Source organism: Euprymna scolopes, chromosome 28 (genome assembly GCF_053919585.1).
Source record: "Euprymna scolopes isolate OS-2025 chromosome 28, ASM5391958v1, whole genome shotgun sequence".
NCBI lineage: Eukaryota > Metazoa > Mollusca > Cephalopoda > Sepiida > Sepiolidae > Euprymna > Euprymna scolopes.
The window spans coordinates 65,856,105-65,872,769 of record NC_136509.1 but is presented as its reverse complement, the minus strand read 5'-3'; the positions used below and the strand labels follow the sequence as shown (position 1 = coordinate 65,872,769).

Sequence of the window (16,665 nt, the reverse complement as noted above, 5' to 3'; positions counted from 1 at the left end):
TAAAATACTATTTGATTCTGACACACTTAACAATGACAACAGTGTTAGTCACCTAAATAGTTTACAATAATTGGATTATTGAAGCTTTTTTTAAATACTATTTGATTCTGACACACTTAACAATGACAACAGTGTTAGTCACCTAAATAGTTTACAATAATTGGATTATTGAAGCTTTTTTTAAATACTATTTGATTCTGACACACTTAACAATGACAACAGTGTTAGTCACCTAAATAGTTGACAATAATTGGATTATTGAAGCTTTTTTAAAATACTATTTGATTCTGACACACTTAACAATGACAACAGTGTTAGTCACCTAAATAGTTTAGAATAATTGGATTATTGAAGCTTTTTTAAAATACTATTTGATTCTGACACACTTAACAATGACAACAGTGTTAGTCACCTAAATAGTTTAGAATAATTGGATTATTGAAGCTTTTTTTAAATACTATTTGATTCTGACACACTTAACAATGACAACAGTGTTAGTCACCTAAATAGTTTAGAATAATTGGATTATTGAAGCTTTTTTTAAATACTATTTGATTCTGACACACTTAACAATGACAACAGTGTTAGTCACCTAAATAGTTTAGAATAATTGGATTATTGAAGCTTTTTTAAAATACTATTTGATTCTGACACACTTAACAATGACAACAGTGTTAGTCACCTAAATAGTTTAGAATAATTGGATTATTGAAGCTTTTTTAAAATACTATTTGATTCTGACACACTTAACAATGACAACAGTGTTAGTCACCTAAATAGTTTAGAATAATTGGATTATTGAAGCTTTTTTAAAATACTATTTGATTCTGACACACTTAACAATGACAACAGTGTTAGTCACCTAAATAGTTTAGAATAATTGGATTATTGAAGCTTTTTTTAAATACTATTTGATTCTGACACACTTAACAATGACAACAGTGTTAGTCACCTAAATAGTTTAGAATAATTGGATTATTGAAGCTTTTTTAAAATACTATTTGATTCTGACACACTTAACAATGACAACAGTGTTAGTCACCTAAATAGTTTAGAATAATTGGATTATTGAAGCTTTTTTAAAATACTATTTGATTCTGACACACTTAACAATGACAACAGTGTTAGTCACCTAAATAGTTTAGAATAATTGGATTATTGAAGCTTTTTTAAAATACTATTTGATTCTGACACACTTAACAATGACAACAGTGTTAGTCACCTAAATAGTTTAGAATAATTGGATTATTGAAGCTTTTTTAAAATACTATTTGATTCTGACACACTTTACAATGACAACAGTGTTAGTCACCTAAATAGTTTACAATAATTGGATTATTGAAGCTTTTTTAAAATACTATTTGATTCTGACACACTTAACAATGACAACAGTGTTAGTCACCTAAATAGTTTACAATAATTGGATTATTGAAGCTTTTTTAAAATACTATTTGATTCTGACACACTTAACAATGACAACAGTGTTAGTCACCTAAATAGTTTAGAATAATTGGATTATTGAAGCTTTTTTAAAATACTATTTGATTCTGACACACTTAACAATGACAACAGTGTTAGTCACCTAAATAGTTTACAATAATTGGATTATTGAAGCTTTTTTAAAATACTATTTGATTCTGACACACTTAACAATGACAACAGTGTTAGTCACCTAAATAGTTTACAATAATTGGATTATTGAAGCTTTTTTAAAATACTATTTGATTCTGACACACTTAACAATGACAACAGTGTTAGTCACCTAAATAGTTTAGAATAATTGGATTATTGAAGCTTTTTTAAAATACTATTTGATTCTGACACACTTAACAATGACAACAGTGTTAGTCACCTAAATAGTTTAGAATAATTGGATTATTGAAGCTTTTTTAAAATACTATTTGATTCTGACACACTTAACAATGACAACAGTGTTAGTCACCTAAATAGTTTAGAATAATTGGATTATTGAAGCTTTTTTTAAATACTATTTGATTCTGACACACTTAACAATGACAACAGTGTTAGTCACCTAAATAGTTTAGAATAATTGGATTATTGAAGCTTTTTTAAAATACTATTTGATTCTGACACACTTAACAATGACAACAGTGTTAGTCACCTAAATAGTTTAGAATAATTGGATTATTGAAGCTTTTTTAAAATACTATTTGATTCTGACACACTTAACAATGACAACAGTGTTAGTCACCTAAATAGTTTAGAATAATTGGATTATTGAAGCTTTTTTAAAATACTATTTGATTCTGACACACTTAACAATGACAACAGTGTTAGTCACCTAAATAGTTTACAATAATTGGATTATTGAAGCTTTTTTAAAATACTATTTGATTCTGACACACTTAACAATGACAACAGTGTTAGTCACCTAAATAGTTTAGAATAATTGGATTATTGAAGCTTTTTTTAAATACTATTTGATTCTGACACACTTAACAATGACAACAGTGTTAGTCACCTAAATAGTTTAGAATAATTGGATTATTGAAGCTTTTTTAAAATACTATTTGATTCTGACACACTTAACAATGACAACAGTGTTAGTCACCTAAATAGTTTAGAATAATTGGATTATTGAAGCTTTTTTAAAATACTATTTGATTCTGACACACTTAACAATGACAACAGTGTTAGTCACCTAAATAGTTTAGAATAATTGGATTATTGAAGCTTTTTTAAAATACTATTTGATTCTGACACACTTAACAATGACAACAGTGTTAGTCACCTAAATAGTTTAGAATAATTGGATTATTGAAGCTTTTTTTAAATACTATTTGATTCTGACACACTTAACAATGACAACAGTGTTAGTCACCTAAATAGTTTAGAATAATTGGATTATTGAAGCTTTTTTAAAATACTATTTGATTCTGACACACTTAACAATGACAACAGTGTTAGTCACCTAAATAGTTTAGAATAATTGGATTATTGAAGCTTTTTTAAAATACTATTTGATTCTGACACACTTAACAATGACAACAGTGTTAGTCACCTAAATAGTTTAGAATAATTGGATTATTGAAGCTTTTTTAAAATACTATTTGATTCTGACACACTTAACAATGACAACAGTGTTAGTCACCTAAATAGTTTAGAATAATTGGATTATTGAAGCTTTTTTAAAATACTATTTGATTCTGACACACTTTACAATGACAACAGTGTTAGTCACCTAAATAGTTTACAATAATTGGATTATTGAAGCTTTTTTAAAATACTATTTGATTCTGACACACTTAACAATGACAACAGTGTTAGTCACCTAAATAGTTTACAATAATTGGATTATTGAAGCTTTTTTAAAATACTATTTGATTCTGACACACTTAACAATGACAACAGTGTTAGTCACCTAAATAGTTTAGAATAATTGGATTATTGAAGCTTTTTTAAAATACTATTTGATTCTGACACACTTAACAATGACAACAGTGTTAGTCACCTAAATAGTTTACAATAATTGGATTATTGAAGCTTTTTTAAAATACTATTTGATTCTGACACACTTAACAATGACAACAGTGTTAGTCACCTAAATAGTTTACAATAATTGGATTATTGAAGCTTTTTTAAAATACTATTTGATTCTGACACACTTAACAATGACAACAGTGTTAGTCACCTAAATAGTTTAGAATAATTGGATTATTGAAGCTTTTTTAAAATACTATTTGATTCTGACACACTTAACAATGACAACAGTGTTAGTCACCTAAATAGTTTAGAATAATTGGATTATTGAAGCTTTTTTAAAATACTATTTGATTCTGACACACTTAACAATGACAACAGTGTTAGTCACCTAAATAGTTTAGAATAATTGGATTATTGAAGCTTTTTTTAAATACTATTTGATTCTGACACACTTAACAATGACAACAGTGTTAGTCACCTAAATAGTTTAGAATAATTGGATTATTGAAGCTTTTTTAAAATACTATTTGATTCTGACACACTTAACAATGACAACAGTGTTAGTCACCTAAATAGTTTAGAATAATTGGATTATTGAAGCTTTTTTAAAATACTATTTGATTCTGACACACTTAACAATGACAACAGTGTTAGTCACCTAAATAGTTTAGAATAATTGGATTATTGAAGCTTTTTTAAAATACTATTTGATTCTGACACACTTAACAATGACAACAGTGTTAGTCACCTAAATAGTTTACAATAATTGGATTATTGAAGCTTTTTTAAAATACTATTTGATTCTGACACACTTAACAATGACAACAGTGTTAGTCACCTAAATAGTTTAGAATAATTGGATTATTGAAGCTTTTTTAAAATACTATTTGATTCTGACACACTTAACAATGACAACAGTGTTAGTCACCTAAATAGTTTACAATAATTGGATTATTGAAGCTTTTTTTAAATACTATTTGATTCTGACACACTTAACAATGACAACAGTGTTAGTCACCTAAATAGTTTACAATAATTGGATTATTGAAGCTTTTTTTAAATACTATTTGATTCTGACACACTTAACAATGACAACAGTGTTAGTCACCTAAATAGTTTACAATAATTGGATTATTGAAGCTTTTTTTAAATACTATTTGATTCTGACACACTTAACAATGACAACAGTGTTAGTCACCTAAATAGTTTACAATAATTGGATTATTGAAGCTTTTTTTAAATACTATTTGATTCTGACACACTTAACAATGACAACAGTGTTAGTCACCTAAATAGTTTACAATAATTGGATTATTGAAGCTTTTTTTAAATACTATTTGATTCTGACACACTTAACAATGACAACAGTGTTAGTCACCTAAATAGTTTAGAATAATTGGATTATTGAAGCTTTTTTAAAATACTATTTGATTCTGACACACTTAACAATGACAACAGTGTTAGTCACCTAAATAGTTTACAATAATTGGATTATTGAAGCTTTTTTTAAATACTATTTGATTCTGACACACTTAACAATGACAACAGTGTTAGTCACCTAAATAGTTTACAATAATTGGATTATTGAAGCTTTTTTTAAATACTATTTGATTCTGACACACTTAACAATGACAACAGTGTTAGTCACCTAAATAGTTTAGAATAATTGGATTATTGAAGCTTTTTTAAAATACTATTTGATTCTGACACACTTAACAATGACAACAGTGTTAGTCACCTAAATAGTTTACAATAATTGGATTATTGAAGCTTTTTTTAAATACTATTTGATTCTGACACACTTAACAATGACAACAGTGTTAGTCACCTAAATAGTTTACAATAATTGGATTATTGAAGCTTTTTTTAAATACTATTTGATTCTGACACACTTAACAATGACAACAGTGTTAGTCACCTAAATAGTTTACAATAATTGGATTATTGAAGCTTTTTTTAAATACTATTTGATTCTGACACACTTAACAATGACAACAGTGTTAGTCACCTAAATAGTTTACAATAATTGGATTATTGAAGCTTTTTTTAAATACTATTTGATTCTGACACACTTAACAATGACAACAGTGTTAGTCACCTAAATAGTTTACAATAATTGGATTATTGAAGCTTTTTTTAAATACTATTTGATTCTGACACACTTAACAATGACAACAGTGTTAGTCACCTAAATAGTTTAGAATAATTGGATTATTGAAGCTTTTTTAAAATACTATTTGATTCTGACACACTTAACAATGACAACAGTGTTAGTCACCTAAATAGTTTAGAATAATTGGATTATTGAAGCTTTTTTAAAATACTATTTGATTCTGACACACTTAACAATGACAACAGTGTTAGTCACCTAAATAGTTTACAATAATTGGATTATTGAAGCTTTTTTTAAATACTGTTTGATTCTGACACACTTAACAATGACAACAGTGTTAGTCACCTAAATAGTTTACAATAATTGGATTATTGAAGCTTTTTTTAAATACTATTTGATTCTGACACACTTAACAATGACAACAGTGTTAGTCACCTAAATAGTTTACAATAATTGGATTATTGAAGCTTTTTTTAAATACTATTTGATTCTGACACACTTAACAATGACAACAGTGTTAGTCACCTAAATAGTTTAGAATAATTGGATTATTGAAGCTTTTTTAAAATACTATTTGATTCTGACACACTTAACAATGACAACAGTGTTAGTCACCTAAATAGTTTACAATAATTGGATTATTGAAGCTTTTTTTAAATACTATTTGATTCTGACACACTTAACAATGACAACAGTGTTAGTCACCTAAATAGTTTACAATAATTGGATTATTGAAGCTTTTTTTAAATACTATTTGATTCTGACACACTTAACAATGACAACAGTGTTAGTCACCTAAATAGTTTACAATAATTGGATTATTGAAGCTTTTTTTAAATACTATTTGATTCTGACACACTTAACAATGACAACAGTGTTAGTCACCTAAATAGTGTACAATAATTGGATTATTGAAGCTTTTTTTAAATACTATTTGATTCTGACACACTTAACAATGACAACAGTGTTAGTCACCTAAATAGTTTACAATAATTGGATTATTGAAGCTTTTTTTAAATACTATTTGATTCTGACACACTTAACAATGACAACAGTGTTAGTCACCTAAATAGTTTAGAATAATTGGATTATTGAAGCTTTTTTAAAATACTATTTGATTCTGACACACTTAACAATGACAACAGTGTTAGTCACCTAAATAGTTTACAATAATTGGATTATTGAAGCTTTTTTTAAATACTATTTGATTCTGACACACTTAACAATGACAACAGTGTTAGTCACCTAAATAGTTTACAATAATTGGATTATTGAAGCTTTTTTTAAATACTATTTGATTCTGACACACTTAACAATGACAACAGTGTTAGTCACCTAAATAGTTTACAATAATTGGATTATTGAAGCTTTTTTTAAATACTATTTGATTCTGACACACTTAACAATGACAACAGTGTTAGTCACCTAAATAGTTTACAATAATTGGATTATTGAAGCTTTTTTTAAATACTATTTGATTCTGACACACTTAACAATGACAACAGTGTTAGTCACCTAAATAGTTTACAATAATTGGATTATTGAAGCTTTTTTTAAATACTATTTGATTCTGACACACTTAACAATGACAACAGTGTTAGTCACCTAAATAGTTTAGAATAATTGGATTATTGAAGCTTTTTTAAAATACTATTTGATTCTGACACACTTAACAATGACAACAGTGTTAGTCACCTAAATAGTTTACAATAATTGGATTATTGAAGCTTTTTTTAAATACTATTTGATTCTGACACACTTAACAATGACAACAGTGTTAGTCACCTAAATAGTTTAGAATAATTGGATTATTGAAGCTTTTTTTAAAATACTATTTGATTCTGAAGTCCAAAAAAGCAAAATGAGAAGTTGTAAAAAGTCTTTATGAAATTGAAAAAAACTTAAATTATGAAACCCTAAACCCTTCGCATGTGAAAAAATTGTCCAATGTTTAAAAGTTTTTTGTCTCGTAATCAAACTGTAGCTGCAATTGTCACCTTATATTGTTTGAGCCAATGAAACTGACCAAATCTTTTTTTAGAAATATCTCTCAACATACTTCAATGTTATGAGGATAAATATCTTTGATCATTCATGTTGCGGTTGCAAGGTTGAACAATAATTAGTAAGGAAATACAATGAAGACGCAAACAACAAGATAACGCAATAATAAGTGTATTAAAGAAAAGGTATATTTACAATATGTACAAATGACGGTGTCGAGTCAGAGAGTCTTGGTGGGAGGACATGTACGCTCTTCGGCGTCACTTCCGGTGGCATTTGAGTAAGACCCGCCAAGGCCAACCTAGGCTTGCCATTTATAGTGTTATGTTATTCGCATATACAAATAAGTGGTTGCCACCACAACACCCACCTCCCAAGATTTGAAGTCACACAGATTTCAATATCTTTTTCTTTTTGGGTTTACCATTAATGGTCCCTTCAATAAAAGATTGGTAATAATTTGCGAGTCCTAAGAAACTCTGCAAGGTTGTTACATTATCGGGTGCTGGCATATTTTTTATTGCCGCAGATCTGTCTGGGTCTGGACGTCGTCCATGTTTGTTTATTATGTGTCCAAGATACTTAATCTCGCTCATACAAAAGTCACGTTTACTTTCTTTTACTTTAAAGCCGAATTCTTGTATTCGAGTAAATACTTGTTTCAAATGTTCCTTATGTTCTTCTAGGGATTTGCTCCTGACAACAATGTCGTCCAGGTATGCACATGCGCACTCAATACAACTTAGCATGGTGTCCATCGCTTGCTGAAAGATGGCAGGCGCTACTTTGATGCCAAAAGGCAATCGGTTGTATTTGTATAATCCCTTATGCGTATTGATGCATAGTATTTTTGAGCAATTCTCCTCGACCGGTATTTGCAAATACGCGTCGCTCAAGTCTATCTTGGAGAAGATATTACCCCCATTCAACTTCGTGAATATTTCCTCTGGGCTTGGTAGGGGGTAATGGTGATCTTTTAATAGGGAGTTGACCCCGGTCGAAAAGTCTGCGCACACTCTAACTTTGTCATTCTTTTTCGGTGGGGGCTGCCCACTCGCTGTGTTCTATTTTTGATAGAATTCCCGTCTGTTCCAATCTATTTAATTCTTTATCAATCTTTTCCAACCCAGCGAACGGAACATTTCGCTTTTTTCTAAAAATTGGGCTGGCGTTTTCTTTAAGTTCAAACGAGGCCTTGAATTTATTGCAGCGACCTAAGTTAGTCGCGAATGCCTCAGGAAATAATTCTTGTAAATCGTCTTTTATATTTACTGTTGTTGGAGAAGAACATTCTAATTTTTTACAGAATGTATTGATTGGCTTATCCCATAGTCCGAATTTCTCAATTAAATCTATTCCAAACAGATTTTCACTATTTTTTAGTACGAATATTTTTAATTTCTTCGAAATCCCTTTCAATTTTATCGGGAGGACAACTTCTCCTTCAAATTTTATACCACCACCAGTTACCGTCCGGGCTGCTTTACTAGTTTTCATCATGGCCGGTTTTCCCAACTTTTTCCACGTATTCAGGTTTATTATAGAAACATCAGAGCCGGAGTCAAGTTGTAACTTTATTGATGTTTTAAATATTTCCACTTTTACGTATTTTCGCCGATCTTTGTCTAATTTTGTATTTGATTTTGTTTGCTGTACTCTCTTTCTGGTGTAATCTTTATATCTGCAGCAATCGCTTTTGTGTCCCATCTTCTTACAAATGTAGCATTTTTTTCTTCTTATAAGGACAATCTGATTCCCAATGCTTTTCTGCACATCTCTTACAGTTTTATCTAGGAAGAGGCTTGTTATATTCTGTACTATATTTATAGTTATTATCTTTGGAATATCCCATTCCATTGCTTTTCTTTGTAAAGTTCTTGGTTGGTGCGTATGGTTTTCTAACTTTTCATACATATGCCACTCCGGATTCTTCTATATTTTTTAATCCTTTTTTAGTGTAATGGCCCTTTCACAGTCCTCTGCTAGTTTCTGGAGAGTTAAATCTTGCTCAGATTCCAGCTTAGACAACACTCGTCTGCGTATTTCTGCATTTTTCGTGGAAACTAACCCTTGAGCGAAAATTAGACATTTAAAATCTTCTACCGTTAGTTCTGCAAGCTTAAAATTATCGCAGTTTTTATTGACAACTGATGCGTATGTCAAATAATCTTGGTTGTCCATCTTTCTTAGATTCATGCACAGCCATCTTTTATGAAAAAGAGATATATTTGGATTAAATAATTCTTTTAGTAATTTTACAGCTTCCATGAACTCTAATTCCGCAATTTTTTTTAGGTAATATGTAATCTACGAATTTGCTGTGTTCTGATGTACCCAATTTTCTGAGTAAGAGGCTCACTTTCTGACTATTTGGCCAATTTTTACAGTCCAGTTGAAAAACATCCTCGTATCTTGTGTAGTATGCTTCAAAATTCTTCTCTTCCTCAGGCACATAATGAAATGTGTCCATGCTATTAAAAATAGTTGTATGGGAGAAATTAACACTATCGACATTTTCTCGATTACTCTTTAGTAGTTCCAGTGTTTTAGCAAAACGTTCATCTTGTCTTTCTTCATATTCCAATTGTAGTTTCTTATGCCTTTCTTCCTGTTCCAATTGCAGTTTTTTCTGCTTTAATTGTGCCATTTTCTGCTTTTCTTCTTGTTCCTGCTGCCATTTCAATAATCTGTCCTCTCTCTTTTCCTCGCGGTCAGCCTGTGCCTGTATTTGTGTTTGCAAAAGCTCGTTTTGTGTAGCTTGTTTGCGTTCATCCCGCTCAGCCTGTGCTTGTAAAAATTGCATGAACATTTTTGATAAGTCTTCCATGTTTTTTTTTTTTTTTTTTTTTTTTTTAGTGTGTAGTTAAAAAAAAATATTGTACCATGTACAATATACACCGGTTTGGGTTACAACAAAAAACAAATTGCTGTAAGCTCCTGTTTTCAATAATAATATCGCTGCATGCAATAATATATTCTTTTTGCGAGTCACGCTGCAAAAAAAAAAAATAAAACAGGTTTATCTGGAATCACTAAATGGAATTGACTTTCCGTTTTTAGGCACTTACTAATAAGTAACTCTTTCCACAAAATAAAAGTTTTTTTTTTGTTTTTTTTTAATCGAGTCACAATTGAATAAATGTATGCCGTACATTTAGTTCTTTGAGTTTATTTTTCTCTAGTATTTTAGTAATTAAAATACCTCTTAAATTGAGATTACCTTTTTTTTTTCGTGACGTTTTACTGTATTATCCGTTATTCAGTGACAACTTCAAGAAAAAAAAATCCTTTCCTTGAATTTTAGTTTTAGCTGTGGTATTTCCTTTTAGTACCGACGTCAACCAAAACATTAATTAAAAAGTCCTTTAGTTGTTGTTTTGTTTACGGAGAACAGTAATTAGAATCCACTGGTGAACTTTTTTTGTAGGTTACTTCCTTGCTTTTCGTAATACGGGTCTGACCTGTCGTTTTTGCTACAGAACAAAGTTCGCTTTTCGTTTGCAAGTTGGTCCTTTAGTAAGATTTGTCGTGTAGCGACAAAACAAAAATTCACTTTTACATTCGTTTGCAAGTCGGATTCCCAGAAAACGGCGTAAATTGTCGCTTTTGCCACGTTAGAGGTTTTTTTTTTCACTTGAGTTGAAACTTCTCTTTAGCGTAAAATCCGTTTGCTCGTCAACACTTTGCATTCCTTAAAAAAAAAAAATAGTCAACCTTTGCGTTGTACTTTTTTTTTTTTTTTTTTAAATAGTTCTTCGTCAAACTGTTATATTTGACGCTTCATATCTCGTCGCCAACTGTTGTGGTTGCAAGGTTGAACAATAATTAGTAAGGAAATACAATGAAGACGCAAACAACAAGATAACGCAATAATAAGTGTATTAAAGAAAAGGTAATTTACAATATGTACAAATGACGGTGTCGAGTCAGAGAGTCTTGGTGGGAGGACATGTACGCTCTTCGGCGTCACTTCCGGTGGCATTTGAGTAAGACCCGCCAAGGCCAACCTAGGCTTGCCATTTATAGTGTTATGTTATTCGTATATGCAAATAAGTGGTTGCCACCACAACAATTCAAAAAGTGTTTTATTTGATCTTTGAAATTGTTTATGCAACATATTCTTTTAAAAAAATTTGATTTATTCACAATAGCTTTATAATACATGGTGAACTGATGCTTACTTTCATTCCAAGTCATTTAAAAATCATGCAACATTAAATGGTTCCATGAACGTTTTTGAACAATTTCCCATTTTAAGACAAAAATTAAAAAAAAAAATGTTCTGTTGATGGAAAAAATATCCTAATTGCCACTTTTTTATGTGGGATAATTTTCTTTGCTAACATTATATTCAAGGTTTGCCACTAGATCTTTATCACAGACTTTTCTCTAGCAAAACCATGTTCAAAAACAATTGAAACTTCAGTATATGGTATACTTTTCTCCAACAGTTCTAGTTTCAATATCGATTTCAATTATTATTTAATGCTCGCTTATTTTCATGGTCTTGACACCTGGGACCTGCTGCAGTTTCTTATAAATCCCCTCCAGGAACCAATAACAAACGCCACTTTGGCCACATGACCCACTGCATACCTTCCATTCCTGCCAGTTCCACCAATCTTGATTTCATTGGCATATACATCAACGGATTCCCCCATCCACCTCACCTCTTAAGCCTGGATCAATCTGGCTCGAATTACATCAGCATTGGCCTGCTCCCACTTATTCAGTTCCAAATACAGGACCAACACGCCTTCATTCCAGTCACCTACTTTTTGGAGTTTTGCCACCAGATTTACTTTCTTTAGCCAAGCCACCACATCGCTTTCACTACAAAACGAATTTATGTTGTTCATAGCTTGTTTCCATTAGAAAAATTCAACAAAAATCCGTAACAGCAGTCCAACAAACACGTGTGTCAAAAGCCAACACAAACCAACAAGGTGTTGAGCAACAATAATCTTTACAGATTCTCGTAGTGCTTTTCTCCCACCTTCTCAATGCAAGCTGCTTTTATACAGCTCAGGTACCTTTGCATGCGTGCAGCACGACTTTGCAAGACAAGATAAATCTATGGGCGCCGTCTTTGATTCTTTTCCTTTCTCAGCCCGACCCTGTACGATGCACACATGCAGGGACACTTGAGTGGTAAGCCTTCTGTTTTCCCTGCAGCTCCCTCTCTCTTACTTTAAACTGCTTCTAATGTCTTCTATTAAACTTGTATGGTTTGCAGATCATGTTGAATACACATCAAATTAATAGCAAAACTATTTTTATAACTTTTATATACAGTTTATTACAGATTTCAATTTAAAAATGATAAAATGAAATCAATTGTTAAATATTTAAATTAAATTAAAAATTTTAATAAATATTATTCACACAAAGAAAAAAATTGAATACTTTCATAAAAGTCATCAAAAAGTAGAGAATATTGAAGACATTAAAAAAATTACATAAACATTTAAACATCTCTTTAGCCATTTTTTTTGCATGATTAAAATAAATAAAACTCTTTACTTCTATGTTATCCTTATAAATAATATAGAAATAAAGAGACTTCTTATTTTGTCATCTTATTTACATTTGTGTTTGTTGTGTATACGGACACTCATATGTTAAAATTAGATAACAATGCTGACAAGAATCAGTCTTTTTCTAAATGCTCACAGAAATACAAAACATTAACACGTGGTTCAATAAACATGGAGTGAGAGAAGTGAGAAATGCAGTCGAGTGAGAAACGATTTGTACAGTTTATTACAATTGGCAATAAATTGGTAATTAAAATAGAATTTTTTAAAACATAACACAATACCATTAATAAATTATATTTTAGCATGATTACAGTATATATAAAAACGTTTTAGTGAAACGAATGTCCATCAACTCAGCTTTAGCATGAGATAATATACTACAGTCGTATCTCCTTTAAAGACACAAAAGCATCTTTAAAACATCTTTCTTTTTCCCGCTCCAGGTTGTAATAATACTATACTCCTATACTATACATGCACAAATGTATACCTACGTGTTATAAAATGGTCATTGTATGTCAGATAATCGTGTCTAAAACCTCTTCTTTGAGGAATTTCATCAGGAAAACAAAAGCAGATATCGCTTATTGTATATATATATATATATATATATATATATATATATATATATATATATATATATATATATATTAGCCTACCACTAGATTTATGTCCAAGTGCCTTCATGGACCTGTCGTATCATTAACTGAGCGACACGTTCAGTCCTGAAGAAAATCTCCTTTAACCTTAACAGTAACCTCAAACCCCTCATATAAACTATTAAAAACACTTACGATTGTCCAAAAAGAAAAAAAACTTACAGGATAATTTCCCATAAAAAATGGTTAACTGCCCTAAAATCTAAGATTATCTTTCATTAAATTTTTATATCAACTTTATATGTTTGCTGTTTTTTTTTTTATTTTTATTTCTGCGAAGTTCGGTGTGTTCATAAGTAATTACCTAAATAGACATAACCACATATTTTAAGAGAGCCAGGGCGAGCGATTTAGCAGGTGTTATTCTTGTATATAATAAAAGAAGCTCAGTTTTCCCCCTCTGGACCAAAATATTGTAGGTTTACATCAACAGATTGCACATAAAAAATTTAATGTTCACGCTAATAGCCACTACCTTATTTAACTATAGAACGCCATTACAGACACATTAATTTGTAATATTAAAAAAATACATTTATTCCTAGGAGCGCCATTTTCATCATCGTCATAACCTACAGAGAAAGTAGCTCAAATTTCTCCCCCTATTCCACAAGTCCTCTTCCGACACTATTTTCCACCGTGTGCGTTCATACTTTTTCCTACTTGGTGCTTATGAACTTTTTGGTACCACGCAATTTTTAAATAGTTTTTTCAGGTTAAATTCATGTTTTACAATATTCTTTTTTCTTACATTGTAAGGCTGAAGCACAGATTACTCACTAAACACCCTCCCTATGTAAAGAATGGCTTTCAGAATAACATTATTACTTCAGCTTTTCGCATGATTACATTTTCAATAATAACGTGATTAAATTTAACCCATTTAAAGTTTAAGAAGCAGATTCACCATTGTTTGTTATTTAAATGAGTCGTTCTGTTTATAATGTTTACTTTTACAGTTTAATTAAAACAGTCACTTTTTTAAATGGCGTTTACATTTATATTTGGTAACGTATAGATGACTACAGGAATTTAGTTCCCTTTAAGGGACACAGGGTTCGATAGTTTTTGTCACCATAATTCCAGTCTTGCAAACTAAAATAACTTGCCCTGAACTTTACCCTGAACCATAACCTGAAAAATACCTTGAAATCAAATTTTGTGACAACCCCACCCCCAGGCACAAAATGGGGTGTCTATTCCGAAAGCCATTTTTCACGTGAGAAGGTTGGGGGTTGGTAAACAACAAAATAGTTGTATTTTAAATTTTTACGCAGGGGAAGGGGGGGGGTGCATACTACTACCGGGCAACGCTGGTTAACGGTCCTGCTAGTCTACAATAATATCAAAGAAATCTTGCAATGTATTCATTTCTTACAGTCTTGGTATTAATTTCAATTTCTTGTACATAAAATAAATTACAATTTTTTAATGGATACATGGAATTTTTATAGTATTGCAAGATATTTATGTGCATTACTTGGAAACCATTAATTTCTGGAGATTTGCAGTGCCATATTCGGATTTCTTGCACAAGATTACATTTGGATGGCAAATTTCATTGCTTAATCTTGTGTGTGTTTTTTTTTAATATATAGCATTTTTACTGAAAGAGTTGTGTAAAAAATGTGAGAAAACACATATGGTCTTAAAAAGAGAAAAATATCCAAACGTGCACAAAAATGTTCATAACTTCTTTTTTGTTAAATTAAATAATATTCTTAGATTCTTAAGCTCTTTCTATGTATGCCAGTATTGTGATATTTTAAGCATTATCAATGTTTTTCATGCGTACTGCTACAAAGAGTTAAAGATCGATTGATATGTCTAAAAACTAAAGTATGACCAGCAAATGAAAATGCTATTCAATCGTTATCATGACAAACCACCAGATGGAAAAATGTTGTTTCAAATATAAGCCTGACCAAACAATGAAAATGCTGTTTTAAACTTAAGCATGATAAACTGATTGAGAACTGTAGAACATTAAAAAAAATAAAATCACTTACCTTTTGTTTAAAGATCCTGTCGACAAGAAAACTTTGTCCAAGGGAAAAATCCTGTCTATTTGGTTCACTCAAATTGTAGGCCAATTTCGATGGCGGATCAATTAATGTTCGTATTGTATGAATTAAGTGAACATTGTCCTGTTCGACAATTTTAAAATCAAATTCATTCGTCTCACTCTGTGGAGTTGTAATTTTATGAGGAGCATGAGGAGATATGCTTAAAATCTTTTTTAGATCTATATAACGAAGGTAGAATAATGTGAAAAATATTGTTGCATTTATTAAAATCAGCCAGAATATGATTTTTTTGTTGAAGATCGACATTCTCAAGGATAAGGAGTTTCACTAGACACTTGAATCGAGGATCAAATCTGAAAACAATATAAAAAAGCATAAGTAAAATAATTTTAGCTATTTAAAATTTGTATTGGCAGTCTCATAGCCCACTACAAAATTTGGTATTAGTGAATATGCAATACTTAGCAATTCCCATGAAAAATACGGACATAAGAGAAAAGGAAAATATTGTTAAGGAGAATGCAAGACTATTTTATTTTCCTCGATCATTATAAACTTATTTTTCATCTGTTACACACTTCAACATTAACAGTCACAAATCAAAAACAAAAGTATTTCGGAATGTTTGAGATGAGAAGTGATCATTTGGATTCTTCAGATTCTCATCTTGGATGTTATTCTTATGTTTCAGTTAATGTAATCTCTTACGTTCTTTAGGTGTGTCATGTCAAACTCTGAAATCTTTGAAATGACTCATGCAAGAATCTTATTACAAATTACTTGAGACTTCTACTTTATCTAACAGAAAATATTTATAGACACCAATCAGCTAAAAGGCTGTTGCTCCCACTTTCTTTTAATATATTACTTTTATAATT

The 16,665-nt window shown here is 30.4% G+C and overlaps 1 protein-coding gene across 1 annotated transcript in view; it reads right to left on the bottom strand.

Moving 5' to 3' along the window:
• The window catches only part of LOC145249685 (uncharacterized), a 119,940-nt gene extending 103,840 nt beyond the window's left edge, over positions 1-16,100 (bottom strand). Inside the window, exon 1 of the mRNA XM_080111481.1 lies at positions 15,770-16,100. Within this exon, the coding sequence (XP_079967607.1) occupies positions 15,770-16,093 (324 nt within the window). The 5' untranslated portion in view covers positions 16,094-16,100. The remainder of the gene's footprint in view (positions 1-15,769) is intronic.
• Between the last annotated feature and the right edge of the window lie 565 nt (positions 16,101-16,665).